Source organism: Gigantopelta aegis, chromosome 1 (assembly GCF_016097555.1).
Source record: "Gigantopelta aegis isolate Gae_Host chromosome 1, Gae_host_genome, whole genome shotgun sequence".
Lineage (NCBI taxonomy): Eukaryota > Metazoa > Mollusca > Gastropoda > Neomphalida > Peltospiridae > Gigantopelta > Gigantopelta aegis.
This window is the reverse complement of record NC_054699.1, coordinates 5312283-5337777: the sequence shown is the minus strand read 5'-3', so window position 1 is coordinate 5337777 and position 25495 is coordinate 5312283. Positions and strand designations below refer to the sequence as shown.

General features: G+C 36.7%; 1 protein-coding gene and 1 non-coding gene across 5 annotated transcripts in view; both read left to right on the top strand.

Moving 5' to 3' along the window:
- The window catches only part of LOC121369722 (guanine nucleotide exchange factor DBS-like), a 199628-nt gene that overhangs the window by 58986 nt on the left and 115147 nt on the right, over positions 1-25495 (top strand). For all 4 annotated transcript variants that reach the window (XM_041494800.1, XM_041494786.1, XM_041494779.1 and 1 more), the window contains 4 exons: positions 833-916; positions 9190-9304; positions 12428-12518; positions 14916-15029. In XM_041494800.1, the coding sequence (XP_041350734.1) occupies positions 833-916; positions 9190-9304; positions 12428-12518; positions 14916-15029 (404 nt within the window). The remainder of the gene's footprint in view (positions 1-832; positions 917-9189; positions 9305-12427; positions 12519-14915; positions 15030-25495) is intronic.
- LOC121376044 lies at positions 11929-12047 on the top strand. The gene has a single exon (XR_005958389.1). It is a non-coding gene; the product is annotated as a 5S ribosomal RNA (ribosomal RNA).

The following is a 25495-nucleotide window of genomic DNA, read 5'->3' as shown; positions in this document are numbered from 1 at the left end:
CGCTAACTACTAACAACTATTAACCTACTGTCCTGGACAGACAGCCCAAATAGGTGAGGTGTGTGACCATGACAGCGTGCTTGAACCTTAATTGGATATAAGCACGAAAATAAGTTGAAATGAAATGAAAATCAAAATCAAACAAGGTCATAATATTATATTGAATTATTGTTTGGTTCTAGAACACTTAATCATGCAAAGGAGTAATATAAAGTGACGCTACATGTATATATGTGATGTTCCCTCAAAACACCCCACTATTTTGTACTGGAATGAATGAATGTCTTTAAACTGTAATGAATATAATGGAAATTTTATCATATAATATTATTATGTATATTGTGCTTCATGCTGGGGTTGCCTTTTTTTTTTGGGGGGGGGGGGGGGGAGTGGGTGGGACATAGCCCTGTGGTAAAGTGCTTGCCTGATGCACAATCAATCTAGGATCGATCCCCATCTGTGGATCCATTTCGTTATTTCTTGTTCCAGCCAGTGCACCATGACTGGTATTTCAAAGGCTGTGGTATGTACTATCCTGTCTGTGGGATGGTGCATATAAAAGAATCCTTGCTGCTAATCAAAAAGAGTAGCCCATGAAGTGGCGACAGCGGGTTTCCTGTCTCAATATATGTGTGGTCCTTAACCATATGTCCTGATGCCATATAACCATAATTAAAATGTGTTGAGTGCTTCGTTAAATAAAACATTTCTTTCTTTCTTTCAATAAATGTATTAAGACTGCTACTTCAGTGGCTGTGGTATATGAATTGTCCTGTTCATTAAATAAAACATTTCCTTCCTTTGTTCATGCTGTTTTTGTTTTGTATTTCAGGTGATGTGATGGGTGAATCCTGCCAGGGATTTGGCGTGCTGGATGTGGCCAAACTTCTTCAAGCCAGATTTGTCTGCCTTTCAGGTATAAACATCTAATAATACCCATACTCAGTGGTAAAGTGCTGGCTGGATGCACGGTCGGTATATGGGATAGATCCTCATCTGTGGGCCCATTGAGCTATTTCTCGTTCCATCTAGTGCACCACGACTGACATATCAAAGGCCGTGGTATGTGCTGTCATGTCTATGGAATGGTGCATATAAAAAATCCGATCCCCGTCAGTGGGATCATTGGGCTATTTCTATAACCGTAAATAAAATGTGTTGAGTGCGTCATTAAAGAAACCATTTCCTTCCTTCCTTGGTTAATATCAAAAGTGATACGTCCCACTAGAACGCCAAGTAGGATGTAACACTTTGTCGTCATACCATGACGTCATCGATTGGTGCACTACAACCTGACAGGAACATCAACCAAACAAGTTGAGTGATATAAATTAAGATTGATTATGAGTAATAAATAGGATAATAAACTGTACCATTTCATATGTTTATGTCCCTTGTGAAATAATTTTCATTGTCACTCACTAAAGCATGTGACAACTGAACATTATTTCACTTGTAACATAAACATGATATGAAATGGAAGCTCGTTTAATATCCTATAAATATCCAATCTCTACCCCGAACAGCGCGATCATTACAGAATCAGCATCAGGCATTTCAGAGAACAATGTTTGTGATAGAAAGTAGCTTAATTTATCAGTAGAGTGCTCGCCTAGTGAGCTTGGGATGTAGGATTGAACCGCGTCGGTGGATATATATTTTTTTCTCTCATCCCAAGCAGGCCTGGGGTCTAATTTACTAAACTCTCGCAACTTTGTTGCAAAGAGGATGCTTTGTTGTCTAGCAGAGCCTAAGAGACCTTTGTGAATTAGGCCCCTAGTGCTTATAAAACTTTTTGAGTCTAGACTCGAGACTCTAATAGTTAAAAAGTTTGTTTTGTTTAATGACACCACTAGAGCACATTGATATTTTATTAATCATTGGCTATTGGATGTCAAACACGGTCATTTTAACAGTCATAAAGAGAAAACCTGCTACATTTTTCCATTAGTAGCAAGGACGATCTTTTATATTCACCATCCCACAGACAGGATAGCACATACCACAGCCTTTGATATATCAGTTGTGGTGCACTGGCTAGAATGAGAAATAGCCCAATGGGCCACCGATGGGGATTGATCCTAGCCTGACCGCTCATCAGGCGAGCACTTTACCACTGGGCTACGTCCCGCCCCCGAGACTCTAATAGACAGTAATATCAGACAGAGCCAGTTTATTCTAGTAGCACGTGCTACGGGCCCCGAGACTCTAATAGACAGTAATATCAGACAGAGCCAGTTTATTCTAGTAGCACGTGCTACGGGCCCCGAGACTCTAATAGACAGTAATATCAGACAGAGCCAGTTTATTCTAGTAGCACGTGCTACGGGCCCCGAGACTCTAATAGACAGTAATATCAGACAGAGCCAGTTTATTCTAGTAGCACGTGCTACGGGCCCCGAGACTCTAATAGACAGTAATATCAGACAGAGCCAGTTTATTCTAGTAGCACGTGCTACGGCCCCCGAGACTCTAATAGACAGTAATATCAGACAGAGCCAGTTTATTCTAGTAGCACGTGCTACGGCCCCCGAGACTCTAATAGACAGTAATATCAGACAGAGCCAGTTTATTCTTAGTAGCACGTGCTACGGCCCCCGAGTCTCTAATAGACAGTAATATCAGACAGAGCCAGTTTATTCTAGTAGCACGTGCTACGGCCCCCGAGACTCTAATAGACAGTAATATCAGACAGAGCCAGTTTATTCTAGTAGCACGTGCTACGGCCCCCGAGACTCTAATAGACAGTAATATCAGACAGAGCCAGTTTATTCTAGTAGCACGTGCTACGGCCCCCGAGACTCTAATAGACAGTAATATCAGACAGAGCCAGTTTATTCTAGCAGCACGTGCTACGGGCCCCGAGACTCTAATAGACAGTAATATCAGACAGAGCCAGTTTATTCTAGTAGCACGTGCTACGGGCCCCGAGACTCTAATAGACAGTAATATCAACAGAGCCAGTTTATTCTAGTAGCACGTGCTACGGGCCCTGTGCTTCAGGGGGACCCGTGGTGATGTGTACTTTTATTTTCCCCAGGTCATTTTTCCCCCGTCTCCCTGAGGGGGTTACAAAATATATATCCTGGGAAGGCGGTCCTGCTGTTATTTGTGCTATAGGCCCTGCAGATCCTTAAACAGGCTCTGATATCATGATAATGCCATACAAATTATATGTGTGTGGTGTCATTAGAAATTGAGTTTTATAAGCATGAGTTATTGCAGTGCCCCATAACTGGTATATATCAAAGGTAACGGAATGTGCTATCCTGTCTGTAGGTCTTAAAGTGCATACAAAAGGTCCTCTTGTAATAGGAAAATATAGCAGGTTTCCTCAGAAGACTTCTGTTAATTGTCCATGTTTGACATCAGATAGCTGGTCATTACTTAATAGTGTGCTTTAGTGGTGTCATTAAATAAAAACAATTTATGGGATGGTGGTGGCGAAATACATGTGTAAATAATAAATTTGATTAATAAAGTGACTAGAGGTGTAGATATAGGCCTGTATGAACGATATCGGGTGGGGTGGGGGAATAATGCTTTACCACTGGGCTACATCCCTCTCCCCGACTAAGAAAGGATCCAGCAGTCAGGTGTTTGTTAGAGGAATGCAATGACTTTCTCTTTATAGTGTAATATGTTGGTCAGCTGGGTGTATTTTTATATGTCTGGGAATACTGTGGGTTCCTGGTTGTCAGGCTGCACCCTCCTCATCTGCTCTTGTTGGAACTTGGAGGCTGTCTTGGGATCTCTACCATCTGCTCTTGTTAGAACTTGTAGGCTGTCTTGGGATCTCTACCATCTGCTCTTGTTGGAACTTGGAGGCTGTCTTGGGATCTCTACCATCTGCTCTTGTTGGAACTTGGAGGCTGTCTTGGGATCTCTACCATCTGCTCTTGTTAGAACTTGGAGGCTGTCTTGGGATCTCTACCATCTGCTCTTGTTAGAACTTGGAGGCTGTCTTGGGATCTCTACCATCTGCTCTTGTTAGAACTTGGAGGCTGTCTTGGGATCTCTACCATGCTAAGCTTTTCAAATGTTAATACGTACTTCAAGACCATTCTGGGACATTCGAAATTTTCATTTTTTATGCCCCAATCACACACAGCTAAAGACAAGTTTACGATCACTTTCGACCAAAAACCCCACATGTATCGCCAACCTACTTGAGATCAAAAGCAAAAAACTTGTCTGGTCGCCGATTGGTTGCTGGTGTTTGTCACAGTGTGCCACAGTTGCCAACCAGTAGACAATCAGTTGACGATCAGTCTTCCATGGTCCCCAACTGATCGCAGACTGGTCACCGATTGGTTGCTGGTGTTTGTCACAGTGTGCCACAGTTGCCAACCAATAGACGATCAGTTGACGATCAGTCTTCCATGGTCCCCAACTGATCGCAGACTGGTCACCGATTGGTTGCTGGTGTTTGACACAGTGTGCCACAGTTGCCAACCAATAGACGATCAGTTGACGATCAGTCTTCCATGGTCCCCAACTGATCGCAGACTGGTAAAATGGTCTTTAGCTATGTGTGACTGGAGCATTAGTACTTTAATGCTAAGTTTGTTAAAAATGGTGGTGAGGGGGTCGTACATCTAATGAGTCTTTATTTCTGGCTGAAACAAATCAAATTTGGCGAGACACTTTAACAGGAAATTCGCCAAAATTGATGGTATGTTTTGTCCACGTTTTACTGGCACATGGCCTATGTCAAACTGTGACTGTGGGATGTTAATTTCCCCACAGATCGTGTGACTGATTACTGTGTATAACTGGACATCATTACGTGATTAAGGTGAGCCCCCTGAGATCATTTTCATGTGTCTGTCTGTTGTTAATGAAAACCATTTTCAGCACAATGATTTATACATGATCTGTCCAGTGCAGATAAATCGTGAATTGAGACCCTCAAGGGAGGAACGAAAATGGATTCTGTTTAATGCAGTAGTGTTTTAAAGTCCTATGGGGCTCCAGGTCAGGGTTTTCTGGAGAAAACAAGTCCTCTCTTACCAAAGCTAGCTGTAGCACCTTCCAAATTCACCAGTTGCGAATTTCAAAAACAAATTGGCAAATTTTGTTTTAATTTGGCAAAATAATTTTGTGTAATAATTTATATATTGCTACAAAATAATTGGATTTATCATATCACTACTAAGGAATAGCATTGGGCACGCCCATTACATAAATCACATATTTTGAGACATAAGTATGCAAATATTTAGAACATAAGTATGCAAATTACATTATTATGCAAATTATATACCGAAAACGTAGAACTATTTTCACCTGTCAAAATTGTTGACAAACAAACATGGCGTCTTTTGAAGTCGGAGATAGCGTTACTATCGATAAAAAAGGAAGTGCTACAATCAAAGCAACTCTTACTGTCCGGTAATTATATAGTTATGATTCAAGCTGAATTGTCACCAGAACGTTTAGTTAGTGCAAACAGGGGATAGGGTAGATCCACGGACATCGAAGCAGACGCCACAATCCGGCAGGCCCAAAAACAAAACTCGTAGATTTGTAGAAGTAGATGATACGATGATTGGTAATGTCATTACAGAAAATGAAAATAAGAATACTGCCAAAAAAACTCTATACGACATGCGCATTTTTGAAAACTATCTACAATCAATCAATGAGTCCAGACCAATACATGAAATGCCCCCCAAAGAACTCGATGTAATTCTGTGCAAGTTTTACATCAGTGTACGAAAAGAAACCGGGGGACATTACGAACCGAACAGTCTTAACTCTTTCCAAAGCAACATCGTAATAAATGTGGCTCAGCCTAAAAGTCCTGTTGTCCCCCTAAAACGACGAAGACTTATTTTTGACAGACTCAGACTGAACTTGATGAAGCCCTTAAATAGGTCAGTGATGTAGATAGGCCTATGTCTGACAATGACGTAGTACTCGGCAAAATGCAGCGAAAAGTTATTTTGAAAAATTTGGCTATTGTCAATTATTTTATTATAATTTCATTGTTTATATATAAAACTGTTAAATTAGTATTAAATTGTTTAAATAGCTACAATCTTTGTTTCCGCTTTTAACCTAGTTTCAGAAAGCATAGATAACCTTCAAGGTGTATTGACAAATCGATTATCAGCTGAGTGATTGACATGTGCATGTATTCATACGTCATAACAGATTGTTACGTCCGAGCGTTGGGGTTTTGTTTATTAATCATTTAAGTGGAAAATAAACAAAATTGACAGTGATATGATAAATAGAATTCGTCACTCGTATTTTTTAATATGTGAAAGTTCAACCTCGGCCTGTTAATCTGTATTTGTCTCGGCAGAGCCTCGACAAATACAGATTAACGAAGCCTCGGTTGACATTTCCCATATTAAAAAATACTTGTGACGAATCCTCTATTAATTTCTGCTATTTTTAAAGTTTAATACAGTGAAACTCTCCTAAACTGGACATCCTCAGGACCAAGTAAAACGTCCAATTTAAAGAGGTCCAGAGAGGTTCTCTTCTGTACAATATATTTAAAAGGGGGCCGCAAAAAACGTCATGTTTTGAGGGAATTCCGGTTTACAGAGCAGTGTTCGAAATAAGTACTTGTCTGTTTGTCACAACAAGCGACAATCTATTCGGACAAGCAAAATGTGCCTTGGTGGTTGGTTGTCCAGTGAACAAGTAGAAATTTTCAGTGCAGTTTTATTTTGAGCAATCAAAAACGTCATCCTGATACTTGAATAAAAGAAATCATATGTTTGGACAAGTGAAAAAACATTGGCGGACAAGTAGATTTGTAGATGTATTTGTCCGGTGGACTAGAGAAAAGTTCTTCTTATTTCTATCACTGCAGAGGGTCTGGTTTTGAGAGGTTTCGCTGTAGATGATTTGGCAAAACTTTCTGCTGACCCAGAGGTAGTCCTGCTTACCTGATAAACAAATCCACAGTGAAATGTTAAGAGTCAATAATTCTCTGTATGTAAATAAATACATGTAAGATGCTAAGTTTTAACATTTTAAAACAATTTTTAACATATGAAAAGTATAGTTTGTTTTTGTTTAATGACACCACTAGAGCACATTGATTAATTAATCATCGGCTACCGGACGCTAAATGTTTGATAATTCTGAAAACACAGTTTTCAGAGAAAGCTCGCTACCTATTTTCATTATCATTAGCAGGCAGGACAGCACATACCATATTCAGTTTATGAATGACATGGGGAAAGATCAATGACATGTCCTTGTTTTCTTTTTAAATAATGTTTTAAGTGATGGAGTGAAATTTCTGTCATTTACAAAATGTAAAAAAAAAAAATATATATATATATATTGTGGGTTTTTTTTTGAGGGGGGGGGGGTTGTTTTGTCAAAATTAGAGACCCTTGGTTTTATACACTATGATGGTTTTTGTTTTTTTGTAATTGAAATTAAACATTACTTGTGATTTATTGTTTTGATTAGCCATTTCTGTACATCCAAAGAGTTTCTGGTCATCATGGTATTAGCAATACACAAAAATGTTATTTTTTTCACAATTCTAAATATACATGTATACATGAATTTCTGAGAAGTAATGGTTATGGAGATGACCTCTAGGTTGTACTAAACCAAATAACTTCTGGCTGGGTCAAAGTTCAAGGTGAACCAAACTTTTGATAGAGAAGTTAACACCACAAGTCCTGTGATTGGTGATAAATGTGAGTGTGTTGGTGTAAAAAAAAAATGGTTTCATCTGGGGCAAAACATTTATGCAATTTTATTTCATCTAGTACTGTAGCGTTCCTGGTTTTCTATCGATCTATCATTTCATATTTCCTTGGTTATTATTTTTGTTTGGTTCTTCTTGTTATTCTTCTTCTTATTAATTATATTAATCTTTAATATTAACCTTACTAATAAGGGAATGCCAGGAACGTTAAGTTGTGCATGTTATAAAATATAGTATGAGACCAGTCTAATTTATATTGTGGTGGAAAATTACTCGGGGGTTGTCGGTAGGTTACGGGCTTCGTTATTATCTGGCCAATCAGGTTTAAGGGTTATGAAAGTCTGTGCAGATCGGGCCGAGGCATTATCCTTACTTGGTTTTTGGGTGCACGAAAAGGGTGCCGTTAGACTATAATAGGAAGTAGGATTTAGGGTTTGACTTGTTGAAGAAAACGCTTTCCGAATTAGCAAAATGGAGCTAACGAAAAGGGTGCCGTTAGGCTATAATAGGGAGTTGTTTTTCGGTGTTTTGAGAAGAGCTAGCGGATATCTCAATCTCATTTAGTATTGGTGAACGTTGTTGTGATGGGGAGGTGTTAATTAAAAGGGGACTTAGATTTATTTGTAAATAACTATTAAAATTTAAATGTCAACTGTCTTTGTATTGCGAAATGTTGAGGACTGTTTTCTGTGTTGACCCCCTTGAATAAATATATAATCTGTTCTATTGTTATGTAGTCTGTCTGATACTAGTATTTAGATGTGGTATGTCAAGGCCGCCTATTTAGTGTTAATTACATTGAAGTCTACAACTGAAAGGGGTAGCTGGACCCGGGTAAAATGTCAAGTGGCATGATTTCGTTTCATACTTGAGTGCAAAATTCATTACAGTACCACTGTCAATTAGCCTTGTGCTTGAAACATGTGAGGGGTACCTGTAAAAAAAAATACTCAAATTTTGTGTGGAACTAGGGTAATCATAGATGCTACCCGTTATCTCTGATATAAGCAGCTTCACCCCCAATTTTTGTCTGATTCACTTTAATGTAGTTCTATGTATTGTAGTATCATCAAGTCAGGTTTTTCTCCCATCCCAATCAGAACCCTATGATTGGATACATCAATGGTTGAGGTATGCACTATCCTGTCTACTGGGAAGTGCATATATACAAGATCCCTTACTGCTTTTTCATGGCTGTGAGCTTCTTTTCTTCCTGTTGGAATAGTGTTGAAATAACCATATATTAAACACCAACAGTCTTATTCAACTTACTGTTTCAGCACAACCAATATCCTATACAACCTGAGTCATCCCTTGTCGGATGTATGAATAAAAATGAACATTAGAAACAAATTTTCTAAATAACCATAGTTTAAAATGTACTGGCTGAGGAATTATTAAATGGATATACCTTTTTTAATGCTGGTGAACATTTTGAAGACGTATTTTGTTTGATGTCTCTTTATACTCTCAATATATGTTGGACTGTTTGTTTTCAGGTGGTAAAGCTCTGAATGGTGCGGCTATTCTCACCTTCCCTGATTGTCCACAACTGCCGGAAGTACCGGATGAGGACTACCGGAAAGTCGTTACTTACCTATGCAGCATTCCTCAGTAAGAAAATCATTCATAGTTTTTGCATACATATACTTCTGTTATACATTTAGATGGCATTTCCTCGGTTTCTCTCCAATTCAACCAATTGGATATCAGCAATTCGATCATCTTATTCGTGAAGACACACTGAAAGGCCGTCTTATTAAAAAGTCACGTGACCAAAATTACACAATTGGCCAGACATCATCGCCAAGAGCTGTGCGAATGACATCAAAACAACTGGCACAAACACGCAATGACGCTTGCCCTGCCCATATCAAGTAATGAACCTATGAAATGCCGTCTAAATCGGTTAGAAGGCTTAAGACATTTCTTCAAAAATATGAAAAGGCTTCGCCCCTTCTTATTTCTGAAGATGCCTTCTAACCTATACATAGTTGTAACACAGTTGTGTTATAGTTCTAGCATAGTCATTACATACATGTAGTTGTTATATTGTTCTGGCATAGTTGTAACATAGTCATTAGGTATAGGCTCTAGCATAGATGTAACATAGTTATAGTTCTAGCATTTAGATGTAACATAGCTGTACTTCTAACATAAATTGTAACATAGTTGTTTCATAGTTCTAGCATAGTTGTAACACATTGTTGTTTCATAGTTCTAGCATAGTTGTAACACATTGTTGTTACATAGTTCTAGCATAGTTGTAACATAGTAACATAGTTGTAGTTCTAGCATAAATTGTAACATTGTAACTGCTGCACATCCCCCCCCCCCCTGCTTCCTACCCCAGTGCTTGTACTTGTCATTTTGTTCACTATTTATTATTGTTTAAATCATTACGTTTAAGAACATGCCATAACCGCAGGGCTTTGGTTGTAACAGAAAAACAAAAATCAATCAGAGAATAGGTCCACCAGTGAGGTTCGATCCTTCAGCCAAAGCACCTAAAGTGAGCACTCTAACCACTACGCTATAGATCCCAGTTCTGCTGTATACCAAAGGACAAGGGAACATTTCGTTCAGTACCCTCCGCCTGTTACCGGCTCCGGTTGGACTACTAGTGCTCCCTTGCAGGCGGTCCTCCCTCCAACCCACCCCACCCTGTCCTGGACGGAGGAGCCAGCTGAGGCCGACACTTGTGCCCAGGACAGGCGTGCATTACAACAACTTGCTCTGAATGTGCACGTTAATTCTCTTGAATAGTTGAATAGTTTGTTCAGTATTGCATTGAGGTACACACTACACAAGATTCAGAGATTGCTACACAATTCTAAACAAATAAATGGTAGGCTAGTCACAAATCAAAGTTTTGAGAGAAAAAAAGGTTCCCTGAAAGGCCATAAGAAAATGTTCAATAATTAATAGATCTTATTATGATTATTGTTGTTAAGAGTAATTCACCTGAGAAATTGATCAGTTACCGGAGTGACAAACTGTAAATGAGATTTCTGATTATGCCAGATGTTGAGTTTCCAGGAAACAGTACTGGTGAATCATGTTTGTTCATTGATCTCTATGCTATTTTTTCTTCTGATCAATCAAACGCATTGTCCTCTATTTAACTACTGGAACAAAACACACCATTGATAGAATTTACGTGGGTTTTTTTAAATTTTTTAATTTTAATTTTTTATTATTATTTTTTAAATTTTTTTATTATTATTTTTTTGTTCAATGTTGTTTTTTCCCCTCTTATTTCACTATGGTAATAAAATACACATTTAATATTCTGACGTAAGTGATATACTCGAGTATGAAATAAGTTGATACATGTGTATATGAATTTCGATACTTTAAGAGAAGTAGTGAATGATATAGCCAGATACCAGAGCAACACTATAACCTAGAGAAACAAAATCATTCAGCTAAAAAACACCATTTTAAAAGGTGTTTGAAAAATTAAATATTTTTGCATTATTAAAATTACAATTTACTTACAATTTCTTGCATCGAATAGCAATTTCTCTATAACCAATGAATTTCTGGACATTTTAATATTTTGTAATATTATCTCAATATTGATTTTTGTTGAAAATATTTATGTACATATGAATTTATTATTTCTTCAAATGGCCAAACAAAATTTTAAATAAGTTGGCCAAATGTCAATCCAAAGGTATTTATTCATATAATGCTTTATATTTTTAAAGCATGTTAAGGTAAGACAGTGTTTTAAAAAAACCCAAACAAAAACATTATAAAGTAGGTTTGTGAGTTTATTTTGTTGGCCCAAATCTTGCTACGGTGAAAAAAACGCAGGATACTTGCTTTAATAACAGGAAAAAACCAACACACACTAAGGGGATTCAAACTATGGACTCTCAGTACTAGAATGCAGTGCTCTGCCATCGTAGCTAATAGCTTCACTTGAGTATATAGTAGTGTTGGTATTAAGTGGCAGTAGCTTGTGAGAATTTCTCTACTATTAGCTCAGTTGGTAGAGCACTGGATTGTCATAATGAGAGTTAGTGGTTCAAATCAGCTCAGTGGAGGTCGATTTTTCTGTTACATTTGGAGCCGACGTAGGGACTGGATGTGTTCTTAACACAAGAATACAATTATAACCCAGTCCGGACCCGTAACAGTTCAACTGCCCATGTCCCACAGCTCCGGGACGTAGCTTCACTTGACAGGGGAGTATGTAATAGTGTTGGTATAAAGTGCTCCTACTGGCAGTCTACGGCCATACGACGTTGAAAGCACCGGTTCTCGTCCGATCACCGAAGTTAAGCAATGTCGGGCTCGGTTAGTACTTGGATGGGTGACCGCCTTGGAACACCGGGTGCTGTAGACATTAAAAAAAATTTTCTGTTACAGCAACATGTATATAATGTAAGTATTGATTGATGATTGGTGATTCGTGTTGAAGATTGGTTAAATCAATCCTTGTTTTGTTTCGCACTCGTAGCTCAGTGGTAAAGCACTCGCTTGATGCATGCTCGGTCTAGGATCAATCCAGCCAGTGCACCACCACTGGTAAGGTCGTGGTATGTGCTATCCTGTCTTTGGGATGGTGTATATAAAAGATACCTTGCCAATGGAAAATTGTAGCTGATTTCCTCTCTAAGACTAGATGTCAAAATGTCCAAATGTTTTAATAGCAGATGATTAATAAATCAATGTGCTCTAGTGGTGTCGTTAAACAAAACAAACTGTTTTTGTTTTTTGTTTCAGACTACAGAACAGTGACGCTGGGTTTGTCATTGTGATAGATCGGAGAAATGACAGCTGGTCATCGGTCAAAGCCATTCTTCTTAAAATCAGGGTGAGTTCAGCTACTTTCTGCAAACTAAGTTCAAATTAACACTAGCTCCCCCTTTCTCTTTTGATGAACCATTCCAAAACTACTTCAAGAAATTGGCACAATGTTTCCTTTTGACTTAATCCTACGGGATATTCAAACTTCAATAGCACCAACATTGCCTTGACCCGCTACCGACCCCGGTCGGGCTGCTCTTTTGACTTAATCCTATGGGATATTCAAACTTCAATAGCACCAACATTGCCTTGACCCGCTACCGACCCCGGTCGGGCTGCTCTTTTGACTTAATCCTACGGGATATTCAAACTTCAATAGCACCAACATTGCCTTGACCCACTACCGACCCCGGTCGGGCTGCTCTTTTGACTTAATCCTATGGGATATTCAAACTTCAATAGCACCAACATTGCCTTGACCCACTACCGACCCCGGTCGGGCTGCTCTTTTGACTTAATCCTACGGGATATTCAAACTTCAATAGCACCAACATTGCCTTGACCCGATACCGACCCCGGTCGGGCTGCTCTTTTGACTTAATCCTACGGGATATTCAAACTTCAATAGCACCAACATTGCCTTGACCCACTACCGACCCCGGTCGGGCTGCTCTTTTGACTTAATCCTACGGGATATTCAAACTTCAATAGCACCAACATTGCTTTTACCTGCTACCGACCCCGGTCGGGCTGCTCTTTTCTACTTGTCAACGCGGGTGGTCCCTTCCCTCACCCACCCCAATCCTTTTCCTTTCCTGGACAGAGGAACCGTTCCAGGCTGGCACCTGTACCCATGACAGGCATGCACTACAACAGCTTGTTCTGAATGTGCACGTAAAACCCTATGACCTGACCTGACCTGACACGATCTCTGCATGGAGTGCATGGTGGTAATGTATTTTTTTCTATTTTAAAGTTAACACTCATATCCGTTTTTACAAAATTGAAGTTATATTATTAAGATGTCATTAATTAATTATTTCATGGACCTTTAATTCTGCCAAAAGTTTTTTATAACAGGCTAATTAATATATATTTAATGTGTGTGTGTGGGACATAAACATAATAGGAAATGGAAGCTTGTTGAATATCCTATAAATATGACATTATTTAGCATTCGTATAATGTTTTGTAAAAAAATTTTTAAACTTTGTGAATTTGTGTGAGTGGGATTTAAACATAATAAGAAATGGAAGCTTGTTGAATATCCTATAAATATGACATTATTTAGCATTCGTATAAGTTTTTGTAAAAAAACCAAAAAACTTTGTAAATTTGTGTTAAATCATGAGTAATTTAAAAAATCTCCTGTGTTTTGACAAAATATCGTGTTTTTTTCAACTTAAGGATGACAGGTCTGTACCACTAGATGTCAAATTTTAAACTATTTTAATATTACTGAAATCATGAACTTAATTGGAATTGTGTTTATATCCACATAAATAAACTAACTTTTCAAACACACTCAGTGCCTTTTGTCATTAAAGTTAGATCAGTAGGTTCCAGTAAAAAATAAATAAAGACAAACGAGCAATATCAGATATTGTAATCGATATGAACAAAATCATGTGCTTAACTTCGATTCTTGTGAATATTAGAAACCAGATTTGCAGTTTGACATTTCAGCACTTGTATATGAGACAAATTACTGTAATTAGTCTGTATACAGTGCATTTCAAATACTATGAAATATCACATGATTTAAAAATGCATAGATATGTATTTTCAATTTTTTTTTTTTAATGCAGTTTGACATTTTTGCACTAAAAGAAAAACAATTGCTTTGGTATTAGAGACAAAATGTGCTTAGATGTGAAAACCAACACCCCCCAAAAAAAACCCAACAAACAAAACAACAACATTATAATAATAAAAAATAAAAAGATAATCCATTTTAAAAGATGATAGAATTTCTTATTGATAGGATTTGAACGAGTGATGGGATTTGAACGAGTGATGGGATTTGAACGAGTGATGGGATTTGGCTCATTAAATGTGATTGAAATTGAAATTTTATAATCTTAAATTCTATTAAAGAAGATCGGATTTTACCTAATCTGCAACTGGTATTAAAGAAGAAAAGAAAAAGAAAAAAAAAAAAAAGAAAAAAAAAGGAAAAAAAGAGAAAAAAAAGAGAGAAAAAAGAGAAAAAAAAGAATGGAAAAAACATTAGAAGCAATTCCATGGTATTGTCAGACTGTCTAAAAGCAAGAAATAAAAGAAATTGTGCGAATGCAGGAAGCTATTCCATTCTTTTGTGATTTAAACACTGCAAGACTTAATGTTGCATTATCACCTAGCTGTCACTCTCCTGTCTCACACAGCAAATTGTGTTTGGCAAATAGCATTTGTTTCATTTCCTCGAAATACCGCTTTCCTGACAAATGGTTCTAATTTTGCACAGGGTTTTTTCCCATACCACATCCAAGTGGTCTTCCTCCTACAGCCCAAAGGCTTCTTTCAGAGAGCGTTTGCCGACTTCAGGTCAAAGTTCGTCAAGGAGGAGCTGGAATTTAAGGTAGGAAATCACACCAGTGTGTAATTACTCAAGAATCAGTCATTGTTTTGTTGTGGAATGACAACAGAATGTAGTTTATAGGTGAGCATTCTTTTTTCGTTTTTTTTTTCCCCCAAAAGTGTGGTAGTGTGATTATATATACTCTTCAAAAAAAGTAGGGGAACTTTACAATTGCCAAAATTGTAAGGTATATTAGCTATGGGGAATAGTTATATGATAATAGTGAATTAATTGGGCAAACATTACAACTGGTAATTCAGTATTACAGTAGGTTTTATGAACACCAAAGATCTTGAAGGACGATTAGGGTCAGAAGTAAAGAAAGTTGATGTTTTTTTATCAGTAAATCACAAATTCAAACAATAAAAATGACTAAAAACAAAACAATAACAATTGTATGATCAACAGAATGAAAAATATTGACAGAAATGTTCTACAGTGATTAATAGACCTTCCTGGAAATTGTCAAAATCGAGAATGACACCCCATGCACATGTACGGGGTAAATGAAGAGTATAGTTTAAACTTAAAGTTTCTTTTGTTTAACTCTCATGCATCAGCGTTCTCGCTGGGCAAAAATTTAATTTTACACAAAAACCATGTTAAGTGGGTACAAGTTTACAATTTTTACTCACATATATTCATTTAAATAATAATTTATAAATACATAAAATAAAGTTCATATGTGAATAGGTAAGTATTATTTTCATGGGTTTTTATAATTTTAATGATATTTTAAATCAGTTAATGTTGACTAAAATTAGGCAAAAAATGGAAAAAGTCACATTTACTTACTGGCATTTGTGGCCAGCTGTCCAGTATTTATGTCAATTATTCCCGATAACAGTGGTTTTTTGATCAGAATTGTTTTTAAAAAAATGAACTACGATTCATATCCCAATATTTGGTGATTTTCGTTGTTGGTAAAATGATCAAATGTATGATTAAATTAGCTGTCTCAATCGGCTATTGATTCCTGAAAATGACCGCGGCGTGCTGCCATTGTTGTCAAGCGAAAATACTTGCTGAAAACCTAAAGATACAGGAAGCTGAGTTGTCTTCTGTTTCCTGTTATACAAGTCTTTCCAGTGAATGTCGTGTGCAAAACGGTGGGAAATATGAATTGGGGAATGCATTGTATACAGTATACAGTATGTCAACTGGCGTTGCATCGGGCGAGATATCTTGCCTGCTGTATCTAGAAGGTTAAAGGCCACGTGACACCCCACCCTTAAAAACACCCACCCCAAAAACCGAAAAGCAACAAAAAAAAAAGAAAGAAAAAAGGGAAAGCTTGGTTACCATATATTGTTGTGTCTTGGTCGATTTTGTGGAAAGACTTACTCCTTATTTTGCCCCTCAGTATTTGGTACAAAAAAGTTGGTATGAAATACAAGCAGACTCATCTTTTATGTAGGCCTACAGTTAGTTGAACTGGATATGTTGTTGGTCTGACATTCACGGGCATTCGTTTTGCTGAACCAATCAAAGTTTTAATATTATTATTTTAGTAAAGATTTCAAGAGATATGAAAAACAAGAAAGATGTTTGTAAAGTAATCACCTAATGTGGGATAAAAAAAATCTGATCATTTTATTTTCATGTTCATCGAATGAATCGATCGCTTTGATATCACCAGTTTTGTTTTTGTAAAGGCGGTGTACATGTATATATTATTTGGCACTCAAAATAAATGATTTTAATGATGAACAACTTCTATTAAATTGTTTTTATAAGTGGTGATATCACCACAAAAATGAAACATTTGTAATATTTTATAAAGAATTGCTGAATAAACAAATGACAGAAAGTAAATATCATTAGCTACAGCCAATTAAATCTCCAATTGACGACAGTTTATCAGGTGATAGTTTGTGGACACAAAAGCCAGAATGACTGTTCTGATCACGTGACAAATTTGGCAACAAATAAGTAGTCCAAGATTGCCTTTGATGTACCAGTCGTGGTGCATTGGATGGAGTGATAAATAGCCCAATGAGCTCACTGATGGGGATCGATCCCAAACTTATTTCGTACAGCAAGTGAGCACTTTACCACTGGACTATGTCGCCCACATACAATAAGAACACATCATCAGTCAACCATGTTTCCAACGTGAAATTAGTCATTTTGAACCTACATTTTTCAACATCAAATTATAAGAACAATTTCAGCACTCTGGTATATGATAAACATGTATTTTAAATGTGTGTAATATTTTAGGTGTCATTTTAGTGAGTCTAATTACCCGTATGAAATTAGGGGTGGGATGTAGCCCAGTGGTACAGCGCTTGCTTGATGCGTGGTCAGTCTGGGATCAATCCCCGTTAGTGGGTCTAATTACCCGTATGAAATTAGAGGTGGGATGCAGCCCAGTGGTACAGCGCTTGCTCGATGCGTGGTCAGTCTGGGATCGATCCCCGTTAGTGAGTCTAATTACCCGTATGAAATTAGGAGTGGGACGCAGCCCAGTGGTACAGCACTTGCTCGATGCGTGGTCAGTCTGGGATCGATCCCCGTCGGTGGGCCCATTTGGCTATTTCTCATTCCAGGCAGTGCACCACGACTGGTATATAAAAGGCTGTGGTATGTACTACCCTGTCTGTGGGATGGTGCATATAAAAGATCCCTTGCTGATAATTGAAAAGAGTAGCAAAATGAAGTGGCAACAGCGGGTTTCCTCTCTCAATATTTGTGTGGTTCTTAACCATATGTCCGACGCGATATAACCGTAAATAAAATATGTTGAGTACATCGTTAAATAAAACATTTCCTTCTTCTTCTTCCTTCCTCTCAATATCTGTTGTCCTTAACCATATGTTTCATGCCATATAACCGTAAATAAAATGTATTGAGTGCATCGTTAAATAAAACATTTCCTTCTTCTTCCTTCCTCTCAATATCTGTGGTCCTTAACCATATGTTTCATGGCATATAACTGTAAATAAAATGTATTGAGTGTGTCGTTAAATAAAACATTTCCTTCTTCTTCCTTCCTCTCAATATCTGTGGTCCTTAACCATATGTTTCATGCCATATAACTGTAAATAAAATGTATTGAGTGCATCGTTAAATAAAACATTTCCTTCTTCTTCCTTCCTCTCAATATCTGTGGTCCTTAACCATATGTTTCATGCCATATAACTGTAAATAAAATGTATTGAGTGTGTCGTTAAATAAAACATTTCCTTCTTCTTCCTTCCTCTCAATATCTGTGGTCCTTAACCATATGTTTCATGCCATATAACTGTAAATAAAATGTATTGAGTGCGTCGTTAAATAAAACATTTCCTTCTTCTTCCTTCCTCTCAATATCTGTGGTCCTTAACCATATGTTTCATGCCATATAACTGTAAATAAAATGTATTGAGTGCGTCGTTAAATAAAACATTTCCTTCTTCTTCCTTCCTCTCAATATCTGTGGTCCTTAACCATATGTTTCATGCCATATAACTGTAAATAAAATGTATTGAGTGTGTCGTTAAATAAAACATTTCCTTCTTCTTCCTTCCTCTCAATATCTGTGGTCCTTAACCATATGTTTCATGCCATATAACTGTAAATAAAATGTATTGAGTGTGTCGTTAAATAAAACATTTCCTTCTTCTTCCTTCCTCTCAATATCTGTGGTCCTTAACCATATGTTTCATGCCATATAACTGTAAATAAAATGTATTGAGTGCGTCGTTAAATAAAACATTTCCTTCTTCTTCCTTCCTCTCAATATCTGTGGTCCTTAACCATATGTTTCATGCCATATAACTGTAAATAAAATGTATTGAGTGTGTCGTTAAATAAAACATTTCCTTCTTCTTCCTTCCTCTCAATATCTGTGGTCCTTAACCATATGTTTCATGGCATATAACTGTAAATAAAATGTATTGAGTGTGTCGTTAAATAAAACATTTCCTTCTTCTTCCTTCCTCTCAATATCTGTGGTCCTTAACCATATGTTTCATGCCATATAACTGTAAATAAAATGTATTGAGTGTGTCGTTAAATAAAACATTTCCTTCTTCTTCCTTCCTCTCAATATCTGTGGTCCTTAACCATATGTTTCATGCCATATAACTGTAAATAAAATGTATTGAGTGTGTCGTTAAATAAAACATTTCCTTCTTCTTCCTTCCTCTCAATATCTGTGGTCCTTAACCATATGTTTCATGCCATATAACCGTAAATAAAATGTATTGAGTGTGTCGTTAAATAAAACATTTCCTTCTTCTTCCTTCCTCTCAATATCTGTGGTCCTTAACCATATGTTTCATGCCATATAACTGTAAATTAAATGTATTGAGTGCATCGTTAAATAAAACATTTCCTTCTTCTTCCTTCCTCTCAATATCTGTGGTCCTTAACCATATGTTTCATGGCATATAACTGTAAATAAAATGTATTGAGTGTGTCGTTAAATAAAACATTTCCTTCTTCTTCCTTCCTCTCAATATCTGTGGTCCTTAACCATATGTTTCATGCCATATAACTGTAAATAAAATGTATTGAGTGCATCGTTAAATAAAACATTTCCTTCTTCTTCCTTCCTCTCAATATCTGTGGTCCTTAACCATATGTTTCATGCCATATAACTGTAAATAAAATGTGTTGAGTGCATCGTTAAATAAAACATTTCCTTCTTCTTCCTTCCTCTCAATATCTGTGGTCCTTAACCATATGTTTCATGCCATATAACTGTAAATAAAATGTATTGAGTGTGTCGTTAAATAAAACATTTCCTTCTTCTTCCTTCCTCTCAATATCTGTGGTCCTTAACCATATGTTTCATGCCATATAACTGTAAATAAAATGTATTGAGTGTGTCGTTAAATAAAACATTTCCTTCTTCTTCCTTCCTCTCAATATCTGTGGTCCTTAACCATATGTTTCATGCCATATAACTGTAAATAAAATGTATTGAGTGCATCGTTAAATAAAACATTTCCTTCTTCTTCCTTCCTCTCAATATCTGTGGTCCTTAACCATATGTTTCATGCCATATAACTGTAAATAAAATGTATTGAGTGTGTCGTTAAATAAAACATTTCCTTCTTCTTCCTTCCTCTCAATATCTGTGGTCCTTAACCATATGTTTCATGCCATATAACTGTAAATAAAATGTGTTGAGTGCATCGTTAAATAAAACATTTCCTTCTTCTTCCTTCCTCTCAATATCTGTGGTCCTTAACCATATGTTTCATGCCATATAACTGTAAATAAAATGTATTGAGTGCATCGTTAAATAAAACATTTCCTTCTTCTTCCTTCCTCTCAATATCTGTGGTCCTTAACCATATGTTTCATGCCATATAACTGTAAATAAAATGTGTTGAGTGCATCGTTAAATAAAACATTTCCTTCTTCTTCCTTCCTCTCAATATCTGTGGTCCTTAACCATATGTTTCATGCCATATAACTGTAAATAAAATGTGTTGAGTGCATCGTTAAATAAAACATTTCCTTCTTCTTCCTTCCTCTCAATATCTGTGGTCCTTAACCATATGTTTCATGCCATATAACTGTAAATAAAATGTATTGAGTGCATCGTTAAATAAAACATTTCCTTCTTCTTCCTTCCTCTCAATATCTGTGGTCCTTAACCATATGTTTCATGCCATATAACTGTAAATAAAATGTGTTGAGTGCATCGTTAAATAAAACATTTCCTTCTTCTTCCTTCCTCTCAATATCTGTGGTCCTTAACCATATGTTTCATGCCATATAACTGTAAATAAAATGTGTTGAGTGCATCGTTAAATAAAACATTTCCTTCTTCTTCCTTCCTCTCAATATCTGTGGTCCTTAACCATATGTTTCATGCCATATAACTGTAAATAAAATGTATTGAGTGCATCGTTAAATAAAACATTTCCTTCTTCTTCCTTCCTCTCAATATCTGTGGTCCTTAACCATATGTTTCATGCCATATAACTGTAAATAAAATGTGTTGAGTGCATCGTTAAATAAAACATTTCCTTCTTCTTCCTTCCTCTCAATATCTGTGGTCCTTAACCATATGTTTCATGCCATATAACTGTAAATAAAATGTGTTGAGTGCATCGTTAAATAAAACATTTCCTTCTTCTTCCTTCCTCTCAATATCTGTGGTCCTTAACCATATGTTTCATGCCATATAACTGTAAATAAAATGTGTTGAGTGCATCGTTAAATAAAACATTTCCTTCTTCTTCCTTCCTCTCAATATCTGTGGTCCTTAACCATATGTTTCATGCCATATAACTGTAAATAAAATGTGTTGAGTGCATCGTTAAATAAAACATTTCCTTCTTCTTCCTTCCTCTCAATATCTGTGGTCCTTAACCATATGTTTCATGCCATATAACTGTAAATAAAATGTGTTGAGTGCATCGTTAAATAAAACATTTCCTTCTTCTTCCTTCCTCTCAATATCTGTGGTCCTTAACCATATGTTTCATGCCATATAACTGTAAATAAAATGTGTTGAGTGCATCGTTAAATAAAACATTTCCTTCTTCTTCCTTCCTCTCAATATCTGTGGTCCTTAACCATATGTTTCATGCCATATAACTGTAAATAAAATGTGTTGAGTGCATCGTTAAATAAAACATTTCCTTCTTCTTCCTTCCTCTCAATATCTGTGGTCCTTAACCATATGTTTCATGCCATATAACTGTAAATAAAATGTATTGAGTGCATCGTTAAATAAAACATTTCCTTCTTCTTCCTTCCTCTCAATATCTGTGGTCCTTAACCATATGTTTCATGCCATATAACTGTAAATAAAATGTGTTGAGTGCATCGTTAAATAAAACATTTCCTTCTTCTTCCTTCCTCTCAATATCTGTGGTCCTTAACCATATGTTTCATGCCATATAACTGTAAATAAAATGTGTTGAGTGTGTCGTTAAATAAAACATTTCCTTCTTCTTCCTTCCTCTCAATATCTGTGGTCCTTAACCATATGTTTCATGCCATATAACTGTAAATAAAATGTATTGAGTGCGTCGTTAAATAAAACATTTCCTTCTTCTTCCTTCCTCTCAATATCTGTGGTCCTTAACCATATGTTTCATGCCATATAACTGTAAATAAAATGTATTGAGTGTGTCGTTAAATAAAACATTTCCTTCTTCTTCCTTCCTCTCAATATCTGTGGTCCTTAACCATATGTTTCATGCCATATAACTGTAAATAAAATGTGTTGAGTGCATCGTTAAATAAAACATTTCCTTCTTCTTCCTTCCTCTCAATATCTGTGGTCCTTAACCATATGTTTCATGCCATATAACTGTAAATAAAATGTGTTGAGTGCATCGTTAAATAAAACATTTCCTTCTTCTTCCTTCCTCTCAATATCTCGTTAAATAAAACATTTCCTTCTTCTTCCTTCCTCTCAATATCTGTGGTCCTTAACCATATGTTTCATGCCATATAACTGTAAATAAAATGTATTGAGTGTGTCGTTAAATAAAACATTTCCTTCTTCTTCCTTCCTCTCAATATCTGTGGTCCTTAACCATATGTTTCATGCCATATAACTGTAAATAAAATGTGTTGAGTGCATCGTTAAATAAAACATTTCCTTCTTCTTCCTTCCTCTCAATATCTGTGGTCCTTAACCATATGTTTCATGCCATATAACTGTAAATAAAATGTGTTGAGTGTGTCGTTAAATAAAACATTTCCTTCTTCTTCCTTCCTCTCAATATCTGTGGTCCTTAACCATATGTTTCATGCCATATAACTGTAAATAAAATGTGTTGAGTGCATCGTTAAATAAAACATTTCCTTCTTCTTCCTTCCTCTCAATATCTGTGGTCCTTAACCATATGTTTCATGCCATATAACTGTAAATAAAATGTGTTGAGTGCATCGTTAAATAAAACATTTCCTTCTTCTTCCTTCCTCTCAATATCTGTGGTCCTTAACCATATGTTTCATGCCATATAACTGTAAATAAAATGTATTGAGTGTGTCGTTAAATAAAACATTTCCTTCTTCTTCCTTCCTCTCAATATCTGTGGTCCTTAACCATATGTTTCATGCCATATAACTGTAAATAAAATGTATTGAGTGTGTCGTTAAATAAAACATTTCCTTCTTCTTCCTTCCTCTCAATATCTGTGGTCCTTAACCATATGTTTCATGCCATATAACTGTAAATAAAATGTGTTGAGTGCATCGTTAAATAAAACATTTCCTTCTTCTTCCTTCCTCTCAATATCTGTGTCCTTAACCATATGTTTCATGTCCTTAACCATATGTTTCATGCCATATAACTGTAAATAAAATGTATTGAGTGTGTCGTTAAATAAAACATTTCCTTCTTCTTCCTTCCTCTCAATATCTGTGGTCCTTAACCATATGTTTCATGCCATATAACTGTAAATAAAATGTATTGAGTGTGTCGTTAAATAAAACATTTCCTTCTTCTTCCTTCCTCTCAATATCTGTGGTCCTTAACCATATGTTTCATGCCATATAACTGTAAATAAAATGTATTGAGTGCATCGTTAAATAAAACATTTCCTTCTTCTTCCTTCCTCTCAATATCTGTGGTCCTTAACCATATGTTTCATGCCATATAACTGTAAATAAAATGTATTGAGTGCATCGTTAAATAAAACATTTCCTTCTTCTTCCTTCCTCTCAATATCTGTGGTCCTTAACCATATGTTTCATGGCATATAACCGTAAATAAAATGTATTGAGTGTGTCGTTAAATAAAACATTTCCTTCCTTATGAAATTTACAAACAAACTTTGATTATTGACTTCATTGTTTATGACACTTTCACCACGTTTAATATGACTTTCACTCAAATAATCCCAACTGACATCTTCTGCAAAGTCTGTATCATCAGTTATTTTCGGTGAAATGAAATGAAATGTTTTATTTAACGACACACTCAACATTTACGGTAATATGGCATTGGACATATTGTTAAGGATAACACAGATATTGGGGGAGGAAACCCGCTGTCTCCACTTCATGGGCTACTCTTTTCGATTAGCAGCAAGGGATCTTTTATATGCACCATCCCATAGAGAGGATAGCACATACCACGGCCTTTGATGTACCAGTCGTGGTGCACTGGCTGGAGTGAGAAATGGCCCAATGAGGCCACTGACGGTGAATTAAAATGTCCAACTTGTTTTAAAAGAAATATTTCACAAATATCAAGAAAATTGAACCCATGTGCACGTTACATAATCAACAACTTTACACAAATTTATATTGTTTTTTTATTGTTTTATATTGGTATAGCAACTAAAATACAAACACCAATAAAAAAAGTACTCTGAACATGTTCAGTTGTGTACTATATTGTCCTAGCGTTCACAGAATCAAGATAGATAACTGCTGACAATGTTGACAGCTGTATTTAGGAAGATCGATTTACCATGCAGCAGACATGTTGTTCATGTTATGCAGGCCAGTTTACCACACAACACATGGTTTTTGTCTCATTATACAGATCGGTTTATGGTTGAGTTCACAATTGATGTTTTTGTCTTGTTATGCAAGCCAGCTTACCACATGGCACATTGTTTTTATCTTGGTTTACAAACCAGTTTATCATAGTATTTACCATGCAACAAACTGTGGTCTTGTTATGCAGGTCACCTAATGACATAACACATTGTTTTTGTCTTGGTTTACAAACCAGTTTATCATAGTGTTTTCATGCAACAAACTGTGGTCTTGTTATGCAGACCGTCTTGCAACAGAGCACATTGTTTTCGTCTTGTTATGCAGGCCAGCTTACGACACTCGACACATTGTTTATCTAGTTATTGAAGCCAATTTATCACAGAGACCGATGATGTCGGTCAATAATTCAGCACCACGAGCAACTCCATCAGTTCTCGGTGCAAACCATTTGTACTGGCTGTTTTTTCATGCTGTGTCATATCTATCAATATGTAGCCTGTATCGCATGGTGCAGCGTGTCTCTATCAATATATAGCCTATATCGCATGGTGCAGTGTGTGATATCTATCAATATATAGCCTGTATCGCATAGTGCGGCTTGTAATCAGTGTATAATGAGTGTGTAATGAGTGTGTACACTGCTGACATCACTAAAGCCAATCGGTTACCTCCCAGGAGGACAGGGAGTAAGGACAAGGGGTATTGATTGGAGGGTATTTTGGTGGAATGTCCAATTACGTATAGGTTACTCAAGTATGTAATCATTGACAGGCTGTGTAGATGTAGGTCAGTGGTGGGGCTTCGAACCTGAGGTGAGGTGGAAAGGAAAGGAAAGGAATGTATGTTTATTGATACCTCAGCATATTCCTGGCTATTTGATGCTAATATATGAGTGAAGAGGTAGAGGGAGGGAGGGAGGGAGAGAGAGAGACAGACAGACAAAAACAGAGAGAGAGAGAGAGGGAGGGAGAGGGAGGGAGGGAGGGAGGGAGGGAGAGGGAGGGAGGGAGGGAGGGAGAGAGGGAGGGAGGGAGGGAGGGAGGGAGGGAGGGAGG